This window comes from Vitis vinifera, chromosome 19, assembly GCF_030704535.1.
Source record: "Vitis vinifera cultivar Pinot Noir 40024 chromosome 19, ASM3070453v1".
In the NCBI taxonomy this organism is placed as follows: domain Eukaryota; kingdom Viridiplantae; phylum Streptophyta; class Magnoliopsida; order Vitales; family Vitaceae; genus Vitis; species Vitis vinifera.
The window spans coordinates 5,982,488-6,002,266 of record NC_081823.1 but is presented as its reverse complement, the minus strand read 5'-3'; the positions used below and the strand labels follow the sequence as shown (position 1 = coordinate 6,002,266).

At 35.6% G+C, this 19,779-nt stretch overlaps 2 protein-coding genes across 2 annotated transcripts; one reads left to right on the top strand and one right to left on the bottom strand.

Moving 5' to 3' along the window:
• The first annotated feature begins 530 nt into the window (after positions 1-530).
• Positions 531-16,087, top strand: LOC100250247 (rab GTPase-activating protein 22). The gene is made up of 11 exons (XM_002281667.5): positions 531-1,055; positions 3,182-3,277; positions 5,351-5,454; positions 7,417-7,703; positions 9,850-9,972; positions 10,220-10,308; positions 11,518-11,623; positions 12,272-12,369; positions 13,702-13,962; positions 14,575-14,658; positions 15,704-16,087. Exons 1-11 carry the CDS (start codon positions 966-968, stop codon positions 15,716-15,718), a joined length of 1,353 nt encoding a protein of 450 aa, XP_002281703.1. The 5' UTR covers positions 531-965; the 3' UTR covers positions 15,719-16,087.
• A 727-nt stretch (positions 16,088-16,814) lies between these two features.
• Positions 16,815-19,656, bottom strand: LOC100243454 (COBRA-like protein 10). The gene is made up of 2 exons (XM_002279014.3): positions 18,603-19,656; positions 16,815-18,390 (listed from the first exon to the last, which is right to left on the bottom strand). Exons 1-2 carry the CDS (start codon positions 19,180-19,182, stop codon positions 16,985-16,987), a joined length of 1,986 nt encoding a protein of 661 aa, XP_002279050.2. The 5' UTR covers positions 19,183-19,656; the 3' UTR covers positions 16,815-16,984.
• Between the last annotated feature and the right edge of the window lie 123 nt (positions 19,657-19,779).

Genomic DNA, 19,779 nt, shown 5'->3' with positions numbered 1-19,779 from the left:
CCATGAAACCATGTTTCAATAAACCTACTACCACCATCACCAAAAATCAGGAGATAATAAAGAGACTCAATAAACAATTTCCTATAGACCAAGACAACATAACAGATATAAGACTCAACATAAAACAATTTAATATTATTAAAGACTTGGTCAAATGACCCATTGCACAAAGATATTTTATCAAGATTTACAAATAAGAGATGTTTTCATCATTTTTAATCAATTGTTTAGGTTGGTAGATTATGGGTATTTTAACTTATGGTAATATTAATATAACGCTTTAACATATTTCATCTTTATATTTATTAATAATTAGAAGTTTTATTTTTACCATAAGTATTGGTTTGAAGCCACTTTAACACACGCCCTTCCCTCACGCGCCACCCCTTTCCCGCGGAAAAAGGCGAGTACGAACACATTCGAACGACCGCACGCCACTGTCGCTCACTCTAACATCCTCATCCACCAATCAAAAGTAGTCAAATAGGAGAAAAAAAACACACATTTTGACTTGTCCAAGCCGGAAAAAAAAATAGAAAAAGAAACGTACAAAAGTATACATTAAATCAACCCATTGAGCTTCCCTTCTTGTTTTGGTGTCGTGGGATTGTGTCACCACCACCTCCGCCACCCACAACCACAACCACCGCCTTAACTAACCCAAAAAGAAGAAAGGGAAAGCAGAAATCGAAAGCGTAAAAAAAAAAAAAAAAAACAGTTTTTTTTCGGCTGTTTTTTGTTTTTTGTTTTTTGTTTTTTGTTTTTTTTTTATGTGATTCGTTTATGCTTGCGCTTTGAACTTGTCCTCGTTTCCAGCTCGGTTTCGCCAGCACCTGATCTGGGTCCCCTTTGAAGCTTTCTCTCTTCCTCTCTGATCCATTCTTTGCCTTTTTAAGGGGATTCAGCTCGTGGGTTGGTGCTGTATTTTTATTTTGTTTTTCTGAAAGTGTTTTTGGTGTTTCGGAATGTGGTTTGATACTGGAGCTCCCACCGATTCCTTCTACGAGGTTAGGGCCGAGTGCTCGGATGTGCCAAAAACCCGATTCAAAATCAAGGTTTGTGGTTTCTTTGATCCCATTTCAATGCCCTTTATCTTAATTTTGACCAGTGTTTTATGAACGATTGGATTATTGTCTTCTACGTTTTCTTTGTGTTTTCTATTGAGTTTGGGAATTGGGTGTTTCTTTTTCTGTTTGATTAAAATAATTGCAATTTATTGTTTGTTTCTTTGATTGTATTAGAGAAAAAGTGATCCTTAGGTGAAATTCAGGTTATAATGTTGGCTCTCCCCCACCCACAAAGGATTAGTAAGGAAACAATTTTTTTTTTTTTTTTTGGGTGAAATTCTCTTTGATTAGTAGTAGAAGAAAAGAATCATTATATTTGGGTGGAATTTAGATTTATGACGCTGGATTTCTTTAGGATTGGAGGAAAGAATTATGATTTTTAGGTGAAACCATGAAATTTGGGTTTAGGGAGGTTGACTTGAAATGGATTTGAATGAAGATTACCCAACCAGTCAACTTTATGATATAAAGATTTAAATACCGATTATTTGGGCTCGGCTCTATGAATCCTTTTTCACTCTCTGTTCATATCTTCTTTTTAATCATACGCCTTATAGGGAAAGGTGAAATAACTTGATTCATTTCATGAAGGTTTTGATGATGATATTATGTTGGCCATGTACCTAATGTAGCCTCCTCTTTCTTGGCTGGGGCATTAGCTGCATAGAAGATAAGAAGGACAGAGCCATGGTGGAGTTTGATTGAGGAATGCCCGTATTTCTTTGTAATCATAAATGTTAACTATGATCATAGAGAACATGCTCTTGACCATAAGCCATTTCCATGTCTATGTCTGTGCCTTTAGCCTGTTGAGGATAATGGAATTTCCAATTGTTCTATGTCCAAATAAAACAACATAAATACATCCCTGCCTCTGAACATCTACTATGCTGCAGTATATAGGTTTGAGCTGATGATTTTGGACTGGCTATGGTCCTTACCATTTTTCAATCAGGGACTAGATTCTTTTTTACCACAGTTGTGAAGCCAATTATGTAAAATAAACAAATTACAAAGTATGGGTTACATTCCTTATATGATGCAATTTTGCACTGACTTTTGAAATTGACAAGCACTGTAAGACAATGGGACCTTAGGCCTCATGATAATTTTATGGGAAGATATAAAAGAATGCATGTAGAATAAAGGTGATACTTACAACACTAGTACTAAAGTGGTTCATCCCTAAAGTAGATGCATCAGTGAAGAAAATTGAAAAGCTTCCACCATGTATGGAGAAGATTAGGTTGCAAGAGTATCTTACTGCTCAGAAGGCTCTTGAATACATTTGCCTAGATACTCATGAACATCGGATTATGCTCATCAAGAGATACATAACCATGCCTGCTATGTTCATGAGGGATTCATGGATCACTAATTCTGCTCTCTATGTAGTCACACTTTACTTCACCAGGAAAATATACACTCAGTCTTTTGAAAGGTTGCAAATGCAAAGATCAACTCAAAGTGCATGACAGTTTTGTCATTTTTATACCAGAGAGTTGGCTTATTACATGCCAACTGTAGTGGCAGAATGGAATGGGGGATATCAAGGTAGGTGTAGCCAATTTTTGCACCTTTTTATGCTATTTATCAGCATTTACAAACTATATTATCCTAGCAAGATAGCTTAGGTACTCTGTATTATTTTTCTATATCTAAACAAAGGAAAAACTTGTAATCTTATTGTATCTTTATAAATGGATGTGTTCTGGGAGTTTCAACGAAGAATTTTGTTTGCTTGTGTTGAATAGGATTATGGGGAATGAATCAACTCTGCAGATCTTTGATTTTCCTCACTACTGAAGTTACGTTCTGTTATTAAAAGTTGGATTATGTTTCTTCATACATTCAAATGCATGTTTTTTCTGGGATTTTCAGTGAAGTATTTTGTTAGTCTGTGATGAATAGGATTATGGCCATGGAATGAATCAAGTGTTGGGGATATTTGATTTTCCTCACTATTGAAGTTTCATTCTGTTATTAAAGGATGGATTATGTTTCTTGATACTTTCAAATTTATGCATGAAACATTAGAATTATATGCACACACTCCCAGAACACTCCTATCCTGTGGCAATCATTGAAGCTCCTGTTTTAATTTGCTTATGCAGGCTGGAAAAACTCTAAGTGAAAGAAGATGGAAGGCTGCATTTAGTCCAGAAGGTCATCTTGAAATGAGCAGGATGCTTAGTAGAATCCAAAGAGGGGTAAGTTCATCTTTATGGTTGTAAGATGCCTTGTATGTAGTTGGGTAATTCTGCACAGAAGTATGGGAAAGTTAGTGGATATCAGTAGCTTCTTGGGAAACTTGATCCGTGTTATCTGTCTTCTCTATTTCAGCTCTTCTGAAGTCCTGAAAACTTGAGTTTTGAAGTTATCTTGAGATTTAACTCAATAGCTCACTTTTTCTCCTAAAAATCAATCAGAACTTAATTTTGCTTCCTACTTGCAAATGTGACCATTTCTGCTTAGAGTCTCATTATTCAATTTGGTTAAACCGCATTTCATGTCTCTTTATGTGTATGAAATTGGCCAAATGAGCTTATAGGACTTAGAACATGTTGAATGTATGAACTCAGATTTTAATGAATATTCATTTTCAATAGTAAGCATATCATTGTCATTGCCATTGCCATTGCCATTGCCATTTTCTTCATCATCATCATCTACAACATCCACCCTACTCTTTTGTTCCAGTATATAGGAAGCCTTTCATGCCGTTAAACCATTATCATCAGGATTTGATAAGTCAATCCTTATGTTTCGTTCCTGTTTCCCTTAATGGACCTTCAACTTGCACCATCTCTGATCCTTCTTCATGGTTACTTTTTTGGTTTTCCTGGATTGTATTTAAATTTACTCTCAACAGGGAGGTGAACAATTGGAAGCCAGATCTGGTGGAGGCTTTCTTGGGAAGATTTTTTGATGGCTGGGGTTGTTTAGACCTGTGATTTGAAAAAGGATTTAAGAGTATATTTTTTCACTGTCAAAGCCTTCTTTGAGGCTCTAATGAGTGGTTGCAAAGATGATTTCCTGGTGAAGGGAGTTTGGCGTGTAGTGGGACCTTATAAGGTGGTTTCCTTTGTCTTGATGGCAGTATGGGATAAGATTCCTACTATTCTTCATTTGATTAGTAAAGGAAAGAAATCCCTAATTGGTGTTGCATGTGCAAGAGAGACAATGCTACATTTTATACACTCTGTGCACACAGGGTTTGCCCTTTCCAGTTCTTAATGCATCTGCTCATTATGAAAAAAATATAACCCTCCAAAATTTCATTTTTTTTTGTTGGTTGTGTAGTTAGTCTCCTGGAGTAAATTGCCAATACGATATGTTGTTGATGGTATTTATTGTATTGTTGTTACTAATCATTCAGCAAATGTACACTTTTGATAAGTCCGCAACATATAAAACTTTCTGTGAATGAAACTACTTGTAAATGAAGTTTCCAAAAGGGAGAGAGTTAGATGGTGTTTAATAGTGTTAAGTATTAAGTTGTTTGGTTTTTAAATATTTTATTCTATTAAATATTAAAAGTAAAAGAAAAAAATCAACAGAACCCTTTAGTTATGTTGGTTAGGTTCAACAGGTTACTTTTGCCATTTAGAAAAAAAACAATAATCATAATAATCTGAAATCTGAGACTAAGTTGCTTTAAGCAAAAAGTAAATAAAACAAATACCACCTTAGTTTTATTTGTTTCTCTAGTATATCCTAAATAAGTTGAACTCTCATTACCCTAATGTTATTGAGCTTTGGCATATCCCTCTGTCAAAAGTGGCCTTAGTTCCGTACCAGATTCTCAATTCTTGGTTTTGTAATGATTATGTTCCTATCCAGATGCCTTTATATTACTACCCTGCTTTACTGATAAATTATGGACAACATTGTTGGAGAAAACATTGATATCCTCTTCAAATTAATAGTAAAAGTTTGGCTGGAAATTTAGAACAAAAACTTGTCCTGCATGCTGTGCTTAAAATGTAGCATCGTCATTTCTGGAAGGGTTAGAACACAGTTTAGGAACCTGTCTTATTAAATGAAAGCTTTTTATATTGCTTAGGCTGTGTGTGTCTTCATCTTCTTCTTTTTTCTTTTTATTTATTTTTATTTTTATTTTGAATTCTTACTCTGTTTGTGAGATGATGTATGCTGATGCACATATAAAATCTCCTATGCACTGTTGACATGTTTCTTTCATTTATTTTTAGCTATTCATAAAAGAAAGTTACAATTTGCAAGGGTTCACGCTGGAGATTGTCTTTTTCTTTTCAAATTAGGGAATCCATCCAACAATTAGAGGAGAAGTTTGGGAATTTCTGCTTGGTTGTTATGATCCAAAGAGCACATATGAGGAAAGAGAGCAAATACGGCAACGTCGAAGGTAGAATGCTTCCTGAGCTCGATTTGAGTGATTATGACCCTTGAATCTTTGTATCAAGTATTAAGTTTTCTAGTGGCACATAAAGAAGGGATAATGGAGAAGCAGCAGGTAGTGTATTATCTTAGGGTCATACTTCCACTTGGAGTGGGGGATTGGAAGAATAATTTATTTAATAAGTATAGTATTTAACACAATAATGATTTCGAGGGAAACTGAGCTGGTTTCTGATCATCACTATCAGGACACTGGACTTGTTCAATGACTGATGCCGTTTCCATACTTATCCCACCGATATTTCTTGTTTTTTCATTTACTTGGTTCAAACTCCCGTAACAACATTCCAGATTTTAATGTCCATTTAAAGTATTTTTAAAGAGAAAAGAGGGATTGAAGACGATGATAACATGGGAAGGTTATTTTTGGAACAAAATTGGTCAGTTTAAAATATTTTTATCTGTTCAAAAACCTTATGTTTGACTAAAAGAAAGGGGAAACCGTACACTAATGGAAGTTGATAAAGTTGTTGAAAAACAAAGAGTTATTGGTTTTTTTCACCCAGAAGCCATTCATGTTAACTATCAAACTCGATTCTTATTTATCTTTCATTATAGTCAAGTAGATGCAGTATATCTTTGTAGCTTTATGCCTTACCATGTGTACATGTGCGTCAGGTATGCCAAATTGTTTAATGAGTTGTGCTTGCATGCTTGGAACTTTGTAGAATAGAATTTCTTGAATGAAGCTTTTGGAGTTTGGTTTTTTAATACATCTATGTGATAATAAAAAGCTTTACAAAAATCTAGACTACTTTGCTTTACATTTAGAACACTTCTTGCTGCAAACTTTTGCTTTATTATCTTCCTATGTGGGCTATTTTATTTTTCCAGTATATTATGTATATTTTCTTATAGTAAAATAATAATACATTAAACCCAAGCTCACTAGAGATATATCCAATTACACCATGGAGAAAGAAAAGAGAGAAGAGAAGACAAAGAAACATAAAAACAGAGGAAGAACCAATTCAATTACTCTTATGTCTAGAATCACCCAAACTAATCGAAGAATGAGGAGATCTCAAAGATCTCAAACATTAAAAGATCTCAAAGTAATATCCTTCCATTCCAAACATTAAAAGATCTAAAAGTAATATTCTTCAGCTTAAATGAAGAGCATTCAACCTCCAAAATATCCTTCCCTTCTGCTCCACATTCCAAATATACCAAACTACTCAAAGGGGAGCAACCTTCCGTACTATCTTACTTCACTTTTAAACTCATAAGTCTTCTTTTAAGCAATCATGGACAGACCCAATTAATTCCAAGAAAGGAAGAAAATTAGAGAACAGCTCCTATCTACCAAATAATGAAGGAGGAGATGACTGGAAGACTCCTCCTTGCAGTTGCACATAAAATATCAGTTTGTCAGAATTCTCTCTTCACATCAGATGGTTAATGCTCACAATTTTTTCCAACTCAGGTGTTCTAGGTGAGGCCCAAACCTGCATTGTTGGAAAGCTAGCTTCATCCTCTTGAAGCAAGCCATGGAAACGACTTTACTGCACTGAAATAATTAAAGTGCCCCATTTTGTGCTACTCTTTCAAAACACTATCATCAATTCAGGGTCCTATATTCTTCCCACATCATGGAGTTAAAAATTATGTACTTTGGTTATTGTTTCTCTTAACATGCTAGTAGGAAAAGAAAAAAGTACTTTACCTTTCATCAGATAGGTATTATCTTTTCTGTTGAAATTGTTGAAATATTCTCATGCTTGTGCATGCATTATCATTTTTAGTTAAAATTATTGAAATACCTCATGCTTTCTTATCCCTGAAAATATATATTGTCTTTGGAGTTGAAATTGATGAAACACAAACGCTCTTTTTTTGGTCTCTGTTTTTATTCTGACTTCCTAGGATATTGTTTGGTAAAGTGCCATTCTTATTTCTACATCTTCAGGGAACAATATGCTAAATGGAAGGAACAGTGCTGCCAAATGTTTCCTGTTATTGGGAGTGGCAGATATATCACAGCACCTATTATTACTGACGATGGTCAGCCCATTCAAGATCCTTTGGTACTTCTTGAAGCAAATCCACAGAAGGGTTCGGCTTTACCTCATGATAATGGTGATGCTCAAGACTCGGAGCTTTCAACTTCCAACAGCTCAGAAACAAAGAAACCAATTAATCATCCTCCAATTGACAAGAAGGAAATCCAGTGGAAGCTTACACTACATCAAATAGGTTGGTGGTATCCATTGTTATTACATGCATATTTCTCTTTAGTATTTTCTATGTTCCACTCCTGCTTATCAAACAATGCTTGGTATTACCACTGTACTCCCACATCTTGTACTAATTTGGCATGGACAATCCATCAATCATTTCTCCACCTTCATGCACAGGTAAAATATGATGATTCTAAATTGTCTCCTGAAAGCATATTTTTCAGTCTTGGGATTGTGGTCTAAGCTTGAACTGTCCTATTTTATTACCTTAAAATTCCTAATAGCTTAATTTTTTGTGGCCCAATACCCAGCACTCTGAGGTTTTTATTTGCCTTTTTCATTTTGTGGCCCAGGAATACCCAGCTTGAACTGTCCTATTTTGTCTTTAGGTACTCTTCTAAAAAAAAAATGTTTGTGGTGCGGCATGTCTTAAGAAAATCAGAGTTCAATAAGGTTGATGGGTTATTTCTTTGCCTTTGTCATAATAAATCAATACCTCAATTCTTTTGGAGGTCACTATCATTTCTATAAGTATTAGGAGGTGGAATAGGAATAGCAAGAAGTGCAACTAGCAGAGATAATTTTCTCTTGTTTTACCTCTCAATTGGTGTCTTTCAAGTCAGAAAAAAAGTGACAGATTCAAAAAAGGTGACATCCAGGGGAAAGAATGCTTGCAGTTAGCTGGATGCAAGTACTTGAAACAAATATGTTTTAAAGCTTAAGGTTCAAATTTACTGTGGAACTTACTGGAAAAATGGATAATGCAAACATATCTACAGACTGAAATAAAGATTTCCAGTAAAAAGAACTTCCAGTTGATGTCAATTGTAACATTAAAAACTTCAGTGGTGGTTCAATTATGTAGGATAGGCGACTTCAGATGGCATTAGATCAATGCACTTTAGTAATATTCATAACAAACAAGAGAGCCTGTTAACTTCCAAAGGGTATTGGCTTTTTTATTCAGCAACTCCATTTGGTTTTGGTGTTTTGTCAAGATGTTTTCATGTTGACCCTTCTTTTGATAAGATCCTAGGTCACCATAGATGAACTCCCTGATTATCTGGATGAAAATTTTAATTTTCCCATTAATTTGCATCCCTAATCTTAGGAGAGAGAAGACATGACTTTCTTGTTTAAGAAGGAAAATCAAAATAATATGGGAGCAGTCACCTGCAAATGTAAGGAAGCACTTCAAGCCAAAAGAAGTAATCTATGTGGCCCCATATATTTGATCGGAATTCTAGGAGCAGCATTTCTATCGTGTCACATGTTTCATGCTCAATCAAGAAAACAATTCAAGAAAGTTACGACAAAAAACTAAAGGGTAGGATGACCAAGAAGGTTATGCCAGCACATCACCTCAGGTGAAACTACTTGAACTTGGATTTGCAGAATGATGTGCTTGAGAAGCTTGCAATGTCTCTTTCAGTTATCCCCTCTATTTCTTGCTCTCTTTCTCTGCTCTATTCTTTTTGCTCTAGTTTTCCCCTTATTTTGAGGACATCTACCTCTCATTTATAAGAGAACCCTGATTATTTGATCTTGTTACCTTTTTATTTATTTATTTATTTTGGGAAACCCGCTCAATAGGAAACCCAGATGTTGCCTTCTTTCATCAACTGCCCCCAGAATTTCCTTTTCTGATTCCTGTCCACAATTTCATTTGTTTCGATTGACTTTGTTGTAACTATTTTATTATAGTTGATGTAAATAGTTCTACGTTTTTTTGCATTCTTTATATACATGATTAATGGAAATGTAAGTGACCCTTTTTTTGGTTGGTGGAACTACCCCCAATTATTTGAGAAAAAATTAATGGATTTCAAAAAAAGTGTATAACTCATTGCTCTGGTGTACATCTTTCCTTTACATTTATATACATATTTCATTGCTTATCACAGAAAGAAAAAAGGTATATAATCCACTAAGTTTGTCTCTTTCTTTTTCCCTTTTTGGTTTCAAACTACACCCCTTTAATGTTTTGGTTCTTGTTTGAGGTTTAAATCATCAATTGTTTTCCTGGTAAGAATTCATTGTAGTTATGCATATCATGCTGGTTCCAATAACTTTTACATTAACTTGTGGCATCTTTTTTGTATTTCCAACATTTATGTTTTGGATTTTTGTAATTCTTTATGATTGGATTCATATTATGTTAGGTCTCGATGTGGTTCGCACTGACAGGACATTAGTTTTTTATGAGAAGCAAGAAAATCTGGCAAAACTTTGGGATATTCTAGCTGTTTATGCATGGATAGACACAGATATTGGCTACTGTCAAGGTGGGCTATCAAATGAACTTTATTTTATAATTGTGACTCACTAAAATGATGAAAAATATTAGTTTCTAGTATATAGTTCATCCCTCTCTCCCACAAAATTTTAAGTGGTTTTCAAACTGGATAGGCAACAGATGGTAAAGAGGCTACCTAATTTTTGCAACTAACAGGGTTTGATATAAGTGTTGTATCTAATTTTTGCAACAAATTGCTTGTTCTGAAGTCTGAACTTTATTAAAATGCTTGGCAGGCATGAGTGATCTCTGCTCCCCAATGATAATGCTTCTTGAAGACGAAGCAGATGCATTTTGGTGCTTTGAACATTTGATGCGCAGATTGGTACTTCTTTTTAATTGAATAATATTTCAATTGTCGAGCATACTTTTTTTTTTTTTTTGATAAGTAAGCACAAATTGTCGAGCATACTTGATTTCTGCTTTAGTTGTGGGATATGCTTTGAGGACCTATTGTGTGAAAGGCTACAGTAATATTCTGATTTTTATTAGATTTTTTTCAGTGAACTGCAAAGTTGAGGAGATTGTTAGATCTATTCTGTTAAATTTGTTTCTCTCTTCTCCAGTCTCTGAATGTGTTTCTTCAGAATTGATGTAGAACAATGTGCACACTGTTATCTACAGCTACTAGTTGTGTCCTCTTGGCCTCTTATGCCTTCAGTCTCCTTTCCTCTTCTGCATGGATTGCAGGATGTTGTCTCATCTCTTCCTTGAGGGTTTCTTTTCTTTTCTTTTTTCCAATGAATTTTTTCATGGATTTATTAGTTTGACCTATTTTTGGGAAAGCAACACTTTTGTCCCTGTTCTGCTCTTGTTTGCCTATTGCACGGTGAACACATTGGCTTTGACATTGTCATGGAAGTCTTGTCCTTGCTCTTTGTAAGATAGAATCAGATCACTACCTCAAAGGCCTGGTGATGTTAGATGGCTTTAATTCATCTTAAATTTTCTCCTCCAGATTCCTCCTTCAGCCTATTAGAATTTGAAATTGAGTTATCGCAACATGGCAATATTTCAAACTCTCCCAAGGAACATATGCCTTAGTTATGTCAATATTCCTTTTTCCAAATTACTTTGTTGAAGTATGATCCATCAACCTTGATTGGAGCACGATTCATCAAGGTTTGAGATTATTTTACTACCAGTCCCAAACCTGAAATTAACTTTTTATGAACTATTGCCAAATTCGTTGGAGGCACTGGGGGTAGAAGAGGGGCCTGTCTTAACCTTGGATGATACCAGCTGATGGGTAGGAAACCTATCCTATTTTATTGGTTTTCAGTGTTAAGTTGTCTGGCTATGCACAATTTGTCCATCCACATGATACTGAGGCTTGTGAAATCTTCCTCTCCATGTTATCTGTAAAATCTTCCTGCTTCATTGAGAAGTAGTCTTGCTATGTTTCTGACTATATGATATGTTAAACATTGTACTCAATGAATTATATTAGTTTGTGATTTCATCAAATCTTTTTTTCCTTTTTAATTTAATTCCAAGTTGCTCATGATCTGTGTTGTTATTTGAAATTTTGAAGCGAGGGAATTTCAGATGCACCGACAGCTCTGTTGGAGTGGAGACACAGCTTAGTAATTTAGCTTTAATTACTCAAGTTATTGATCCAAAACTTCATCAGCACTTAGGTATTGTCTTTAATTCATGCCTTTTTACTCCTTATATTTTAGTTTATTATCTATGTTTTATCCTGAAATGTTCATGTCATTTTAGGCCTGTGACTTGGGCATCAGTCTGACTTTTGTTTCTGCTTGCTCCATCATATGATGGTCCCTTGAAATTTATGTTACAAGCATGTCACTTGGAATTTGTATATGACTCAATTGAGGAAGAACTCTCACACCCACCCATACGCACATCTGGCCTCTTAACATTCCAAAAAGAAAATTCAAGAACAAGTTTACTAGATGGACTGATTAATGGAAACCTTCTTATGCCTTCCAGTCCTAGAAAATCTTAGCACTTTATTTGGTTAGTTTAGTTGCTAATCCATGCCCTTCTTATTCCTACACCTATGATTAGGATTAGCCCAGAATGATTTCTTCCCCAGAATTAGCATAAATAAGTTTAGATCACTGGGATGCATCCTAGGTATAGCCAACTTCAGTTTTAACTGTTTAAGAATATTTTTATTTCCCATTTCTTTATCCTATATCGTTAAATTTATTCTATGTAAGTTGTTATGAGTTCTTTATTTTTTATTTTTTCTCATTTACCTTTTGATATAATTCTATACTCATCATATAAAAAGTTCATATTTTGATCTTATTGTACAGAGACACTAGGTGGAGGTGACTATCTATTTGCTTTCCGAATGCTTATGGTTTTGTTTCGCAGAGAATTTTCTTTTGGTGACTCATTGTATCTTTGGGAGGTAGGATTTAGCCTCTGTTTGACCTTTCCAATATTCAAAATTAGCTTATTGAAAGGAGAGCCTTGTTCTGGATTGCTTGATTTTATTCCTTGAAACACCAGACTCTGATAATCTCAATTTTTTTTCCATTTATATATATATATATATATATATATACATATATATTTCTGATGGAAGGACTTGGTCTTGTCAAATCTGAAAATTGAGAAGTGTCGGTTTACATGCAGGATAAATTTTGTTCAAGCAATTAAGGCACAATTTTTTCATACTTAGTATATTTACTATTACTTAATGCAAATTTAGTCAACCAGGGATATGACCATTTATTAAGAATAAAGAGGATTTCAATGGAAGTCCATGCACATGTATACTACTAGACAACAAAACTTTCTTTTTCTTTCTTTTGCATTGTCCTTGGTCAGCATCTACTTTTACCTGTGAATCCAGGAGCCATATTTCTCTTGCTACTTTTTAAAATTTTCGAGGTTATTCTTTTATAGAAGAAACATCCTACATTTTAATAGGGTGAGAGAAATTTTTTAAATCCAATTAGACAACAATTTTTTTGCAAATTAAGCACAGGAGAACAACACCTAGAGTATAACATAGATATATAGTTATATCATATCTATGTATATTCTTATTTGCCTATAAAAACAATATAAATATACAGTTAGCTATATCTACAAAAGATACACGTAAACAAGATATTAAAATTTCTAATAGAAATAAAATACTTGAAATTAGCTGAAATATCAGAGAATTCTATGATTCCGTGTAACCATAAAATTCAGTCACATCTTAACTAAATATTTTTGAATCATTTCATACTTTGGATACCTATATAACCATTGAAAAGTATTGAAACAACCAATTTGGGGAAATTAGGAGGTATTGATGACAAAGAAATTGCTGGAGTTACCATTTCTATCTCGTATAGTACCAACAGGTATACACTTTAAGTTAAGATCCAGTGGTGGACTAACACTGCAGTGCTGTGCCTAATTAACACCTGATCAAATATGTGAAATTCATCTTGAAAATTCCTAAAATCTTGTGTTGGTCAAATTCTACTGGAGCATTTTTAAAAATATTGTTTTTATATTTTGGTTCCTTTATTTGAAAGGAGTTTCAATTAGAGTATTGGTTTTTACTAGGGTTGTGTCTGTTTGTAAGGTTGATAAGTATGGCCTAAAGGAATGGGAAAAAAAGCAATCCTGACCATAGATGACTGACCCAATTGGTCCAATTTTCCAGAACTCTGATTGTTGAACATGAAATTTCTTCTTTCCTCTGATCCTTTTGTATGTATGAATGTTGAGCTTTTAACAGATGATGTGGGCTTTGGAGTATGATCCAGATTTCTTCTCCATGTATGAAGAGACTGACTCAGCTAATGAAAAAGCTGAGGGATCTAAAGGAAAACCAAAGTCGATGCACCAGTATGGAAAGTTTGAGAGGGAAAATATGAAAAATAAAATAAAAAATGGAGAAGCTCCCCTCCCCATTTCTGTTTTCCTCGTTGCCAGTGTCTTGAAAGAGAAGAGCTCAAAGCTACTTACAGAAGCTCGGGGATTGGATGATGTTGTTAAGGTCAGCTTGATAATTACTTGCAAAGCTTTAGAAATCTTCAGTTTGTAAATCATTTTTTAGGCTGATGGTAAAAATCAGTTACTAACCTTAGATATTTTTATTTATTTATTTATGTATTCATTTTTGTTTTTGTTTTTTCTTTTTTTTTTTGTCTTTTTGTGTTTATTTTTTTTTTTTTTTTTTTTTGCGTATTTGTTACAAAGTTTTCCCCTTTTTCGGTTAAAACTTGGTTTGGTGTGTTCCTTTATTGCGGTTATTGCTTCAGAAAATGTGTTGCCAAGTTATTCTACTTGTCCCTATTTTCATTAGAAACTTTGGATTTGAAGTTATTATTTTCATCATCACATGGTTTGAGGCTTTTATTTTTTATTTTTTTAATATTACTAATGTATTCCCAATAAAAAATTTCAATCCTGGAGAAAAATATTAGAGCACAAAGTTCCAATTAGTTGGATAATTATAAAGCATTTTTTGTTCATTTTATTTTGGTAAAACAATCCAATCTTCCTAGTAGCTTTGCTTCAACTCAGAAAATTTTAAGCTTCAGTTCTGCAACTTTACTTTGGTACTCACCTCATTCAGTTTCCTTCCCTTCTTGAAAATCCTTTTCAGATATTGAATGACATAACTGGGAATCTGGATGCCAAAAAGGCTTGCACCGGGGCAATGAAACTTCACAGGAAATATCTAAAAAAGGTACTTAATTTCCTTCGATTGTTGTGGTGGATTATACTGAACGTTACATTTTGAATCTCCTAGATGTTAGAAAAAAAATGGACAGCAAAATATGAAAAAGCTGGCATATTAAACTTAGTTGACATATTAATGAAGGCTTAATGAGTTACAAATTCAGGAGAAACTAAAAACAACATCAAAATTTGTTCAAGCATTCAATGCTCCCTAGTTTACTTGACTCTCTGCTGTTAATCCTATTATTGTGTGTACAAATGCTCTTGGACAAGTTTCACAGGACAATGGAAATTCTAAGTATCAGGAAAATCCTTTTGCAGAGGTGGCTAGATATTTGTCCAGACAACAGGCCTATATGTCAATTGGCTCATTGGCTCATCATGATTAATTTGCATATAGATCCTCGTTTTGAAACAAATTATCTAGACATTTTTCAATCTAGTATGTTTCATATTCATGTCACATGGATTCAGGTACAAATGTTGGATGTTGGTGTTTGTTTAAATGCCAGATTTGTTTAGTTGATAGATCTTAGGCCATGAGGACACACAGTTATATATCCTGATTTGCATTCTTTCTCTTTCAATCCCAGTGAATAAATTGAAGTATATAGCTAAAATATATATAAGTTTATTGAAAATGAACTAGGAACTGGTCACCTGTTGGGTTAAATATGCCACCAATAAACATGTTGCACATATCCATATCTATACCCTTTCTATATCATGCCTTGCACAAGTACTTCACATACATTATGCGTTCACGTAACACAAGTTTCATATTTTAGCAAGAAAAGAAAAATAAAATTAAATCAACAGTAGTTTTGATACCCTCATGCATAAACTTTTCTCGCCTTTGAAGTGGCCAATCAATCAATTAGCTACATGATCATTTCATGGATGAGGTTGTATGGACATCTCTGCCACTAACTTGACAAGAGTGTACTATTTGATAATGCTTCTTTCTTTTTCACTTTCCCCATGTTTCATTTTCACTTCTGAAGAGAACTTGTCTTTGCCCACAACTCACTGCTCATATGATGTAACTGCAGGCCAAGAAGGTATAGAAAGATTGGAATTTATACATGAGCTTCAGATGAAAATAAATGATTTTTTGGATCGTCACAAAATAATCAGAGGTTGTTAGGTTTGCATGCTGTGACTTGATTAGCAAGATGATAATATACTTCCGCTTAAATCTTGACTTGGAGTTCAAAGACAGGAATTATTTTGCTCCTGCTCCAACCAGAAAATGTTCCAGAGGAAGCAATTGTTGTATGAGTTCATTATTTGTATATCCAAAACATTCTTTGTAAGACTTTCATATGTTGTACTACCAATTTTTGTGGATTGTAACAGTTAAACATGAAATACAAAGAAGGATTATCTTTTTCATGGTTTAATATCAATAAAAATCTTCATAAATTTTTGTGGAAGTACTGTCTCTGCATTTCCTTTCCTCTATTTTATTTTTTATTTTTTGTGGAAACATAGCTGTGAATGGTGGGATCTATCATACAATACAATGCATACTGCTGTTGATTGGCTATTCTCCTTTCCCCAGCTTTCTGGGCCACCAAACAACAAATGATGCTGCAGTTGATTGGGTACTCTCCTTTCCCCAGTTTTCTCGGTCACCAAACTGCATATCAATCAGCTGTTGATTGGATACTTTCCTTCCTCAGTTTCCTTGGCCACCAAACGGCAAGCATGCTGCTGATATAATTGTAATGGTTTCCATCAAACCCTTGCTATCCTTCCATAATATTTTCTTGACATGACCTGCAATGTGCGAGTAACGAGGGATAAAGTTTAGCAACCATTTGAGCAATCCTAAAATTGGGGTTTGGTCAGAAAAGGATCAGAAAAGCATTAAACCAGCTGGGCAGCATGATATGGATACATGAAAAGGCTAAGATGTTAATTGCTGAATCATTAGAGAAATCACTCCGGTATGAGAAATGATAGAGGCCCTTTCACTTGAAATAGTCTTCAGCATAGGATTCATTACTTGAATGTCACAAGTTGAAACCATCTTTTTTCTAAGTAGGCATACTTACAAACTGACAAACCACAGAAGATGCGCAAAAGCTGCAAACTGAGACATCCTAAGCAAGGCCAAAGCCTACTAGGAAATAGAAAGATCAATGGAGAATCATTCAATTTTAATTAGAAAATCGATTCAATCTGAATAAGATATTACAGCATACTTAGAAATTATACATAAATATAACATCTGTTTGAATATGTTACAATTTCCTTTTTCTGCATTTCAAAATTTACTAATACTAAACCCAGGCTTTACAGAATCAATGGGAGGCCCCAAATGATTCTCAATGGAGACCCCAAATTACCACTGTGAGGAAAACCACTGGCAAGAAGCTGACATGAGTTCGACTTTGCCCTCCTCTCAAGGGAAGCTGTGCAGGAAGAGAGCATTCTTCCCCATTGAAGAACACCCGTGAAGGAAATCCATCCCCTCTAGCTAAATTGATCCCCGGCGTCTGTTTCTTGGTAAATGAAATTATTGACTGCTGCTTTCCAGGTACTCTTGGATCACGTTTCGGGTTAGTCCCATTTGTCTCTCCCATTAAGTAGTTCAGACCTGGTAAGCCTTCAAAGAAGATGGTATTGTTGAGCTGTGGCAGCTTGGTCCCATTGAATGAGTACACATTTTCATAACCAGGATAAGTTTTCTCCATCACAATTGCTCCAAACCAGTCCTCAAAAATCACATCATCCCAATTGAAGATTGAAATCCGGGCGGTCCATCCAGTCCTGTAATCAGTATAGATGTGCCAATTAATGCTAACCCTACAATTGTCCGGACAAGGCAATGGATCTGGAACAGGATAGTGTTTAACTTTAGCCCAAGCTTTTGCTCTGGCTGTTCTATTGTCAAAGGGCACAAGCAGAGCCTCCGAAGGGAGGAGCAAAGGGTTGGCGTCGGCACTGCAAGTGTCTGATTCCTCACAGCCGCAAGCGCAGGTGTTGCAGGGCACAACGGAATCATTGTAGAAGGCGGAAAAGGAAACGCAACATCTGGAATGCTTGGCTCGAGGGCGAGTGATGTTGCAGACCACTTGCCAACTTGCCACGGCTATAACGGTAGACTGAAGGCCGCTCGGTTCTGGAAATTCTGTTGGGTCTACTCTAATAGGAGGGCCACACTTGTAATGTGGATTAAGAACGCCGTCAACTTCCCAGTTCTGGGGTGGGAAAAGAGCGGTTCGATTCAGGTCAGGTGGAAGCTTGTAAACTTGTAATTGGAAAACGGATCTTGATCTGCTCACGTCCATGGTGCTCGGTAGAAGACTGCCATTTCTACAGCAATATGGTAAGTTCCCAACTTTCTCATCCTTTGCTCTATCAGCAGGCAGGTCTACAATGACTGGTCTTTTCTCGCAGTTCATGACAGCAGAGAAATCAAAGGTTTTGTAGTACTGTCCGGCTTCCCCGTATATGCATTCTGAGCTGTCCTTTTTACGAGTGAAGGCTCCTCTCATGTTGTATATGAACTCTCCTCTCATCCACTCCCAAGTTAAGTTCCAATGGTCCAGACGGCCAATAGGGTTTTTGTTATCAATGGTTACTTGGGCAAGATAGTTGCTGTCCGAGGCTTGGAGGACATCGTAAGAGAAGGAGAGATCACCGTTCCGTCGAGGCGAGAACTTCGTTGATTTTTCCTCTCTGGCCTTGTATTTTGGATCCTTTGCACAGCATACATGCATTGAGCTCCCTGTCAGAGAAAATAGATGAAACCAAGTTCAGTAAGCCAATTTAGCTTACCAAATCATGCATGAAAGCTCAAAAAATCCTCCATAGTTTTTCCTTTTTTCCATTAATTGTTGGCTATAAGAATTGAACTTCATATGACCACCATGTTAGGACAACTTTGGCAGCAATGGTGTTAGCTAGATAATCACTGCAAGAAAAACAAGCAAAACTTACCACGACGAGTAGGATTAGGGCATTTATATCCATCATTTTCAAGCCTTATAGTCCTTGGCATAGGAACTGCCGGAGGCTTCAACCCGAACTGCGTCCCAGTCATCGGAATCTGCACCTGCATCTGATTCAAATCACTTGCAGTCTCAACAGAGGTCTTTAAATCCGCCTGCGGATACCCCGACAAGTAGGTCCCGTTCCCGACCGCCGCCGGAAAATCATCCCCATCTGCTATAACAGCCCCATCTGCACTCACCAATATCTCCTCATGCTGAAACCCTATAAATATCTTCCATGCCTTCAACTCATCTAACCCTGTATTCATCACCGTGGCGGTGGACTTAAAAGCCCAAGCCTGCGCTGATGCATTCTTCAGTCGTGGGAATGCCTTCTGTCGCGATATGAAAGTGTAGGACAGGAATATTCCGTTGCATTCTTCTTCTTCCAGTGGCAGAGGTGGTGGCGCGTCGATATCTTCGTCTTGTCCTCGACAGACTTGAACCTTAGGAGAAATATAGAAGAGTAATACACAAGAGAATAGTACAATATTCCATGGTATCTTCATGCATGTTTTTGTTTTCATACTCCAGATTTTTCTGTCTAAACCTTGGGAGAGATGAGAAGTGGGAGGAGAAAAGTGGAGTGGTATTAGGAAAATCCCAATTGAGCTGACATATAGACTGGGTTATAAGAGACAATGCATGCTGGTTTATGAGGATCCTCTACCTCTGGTTTTAGCGGCGGCTTCGGAGGGACAGTGGAGAGTCAAGAGACTAGTTGATATTTAGAAGGGCGTTACGTGCTGTTATGAAAGTTGGTAGGGTTTTAAAACGATGTTGTTTGGAATTTTATAAGACCACTCTTTACTGGGTTTGGATAGCTGGCTGTTGTTGCCCTTTCTTCGTGGCAAAATGGGAACTAAAATTATCTAAGACGAGCCAAATGTTCAACGTTAGGGTTTGCATTTGATAAAAGGACAGAAGAATGGGGACACAATGAGAATAGGAATAAGTATAGAAGAAATTTTCAGTATATGTCTTATATAGTTGTGATTTAATTAAATTTCAAAAATTTTAAATTAAAATTTTTAAAAAATAAATAAATAGATAATAATAATAATAATAATAATAAAAGAATGTTAAATTATGAAAAACAAATTAAAATAATCATGTCTTATACC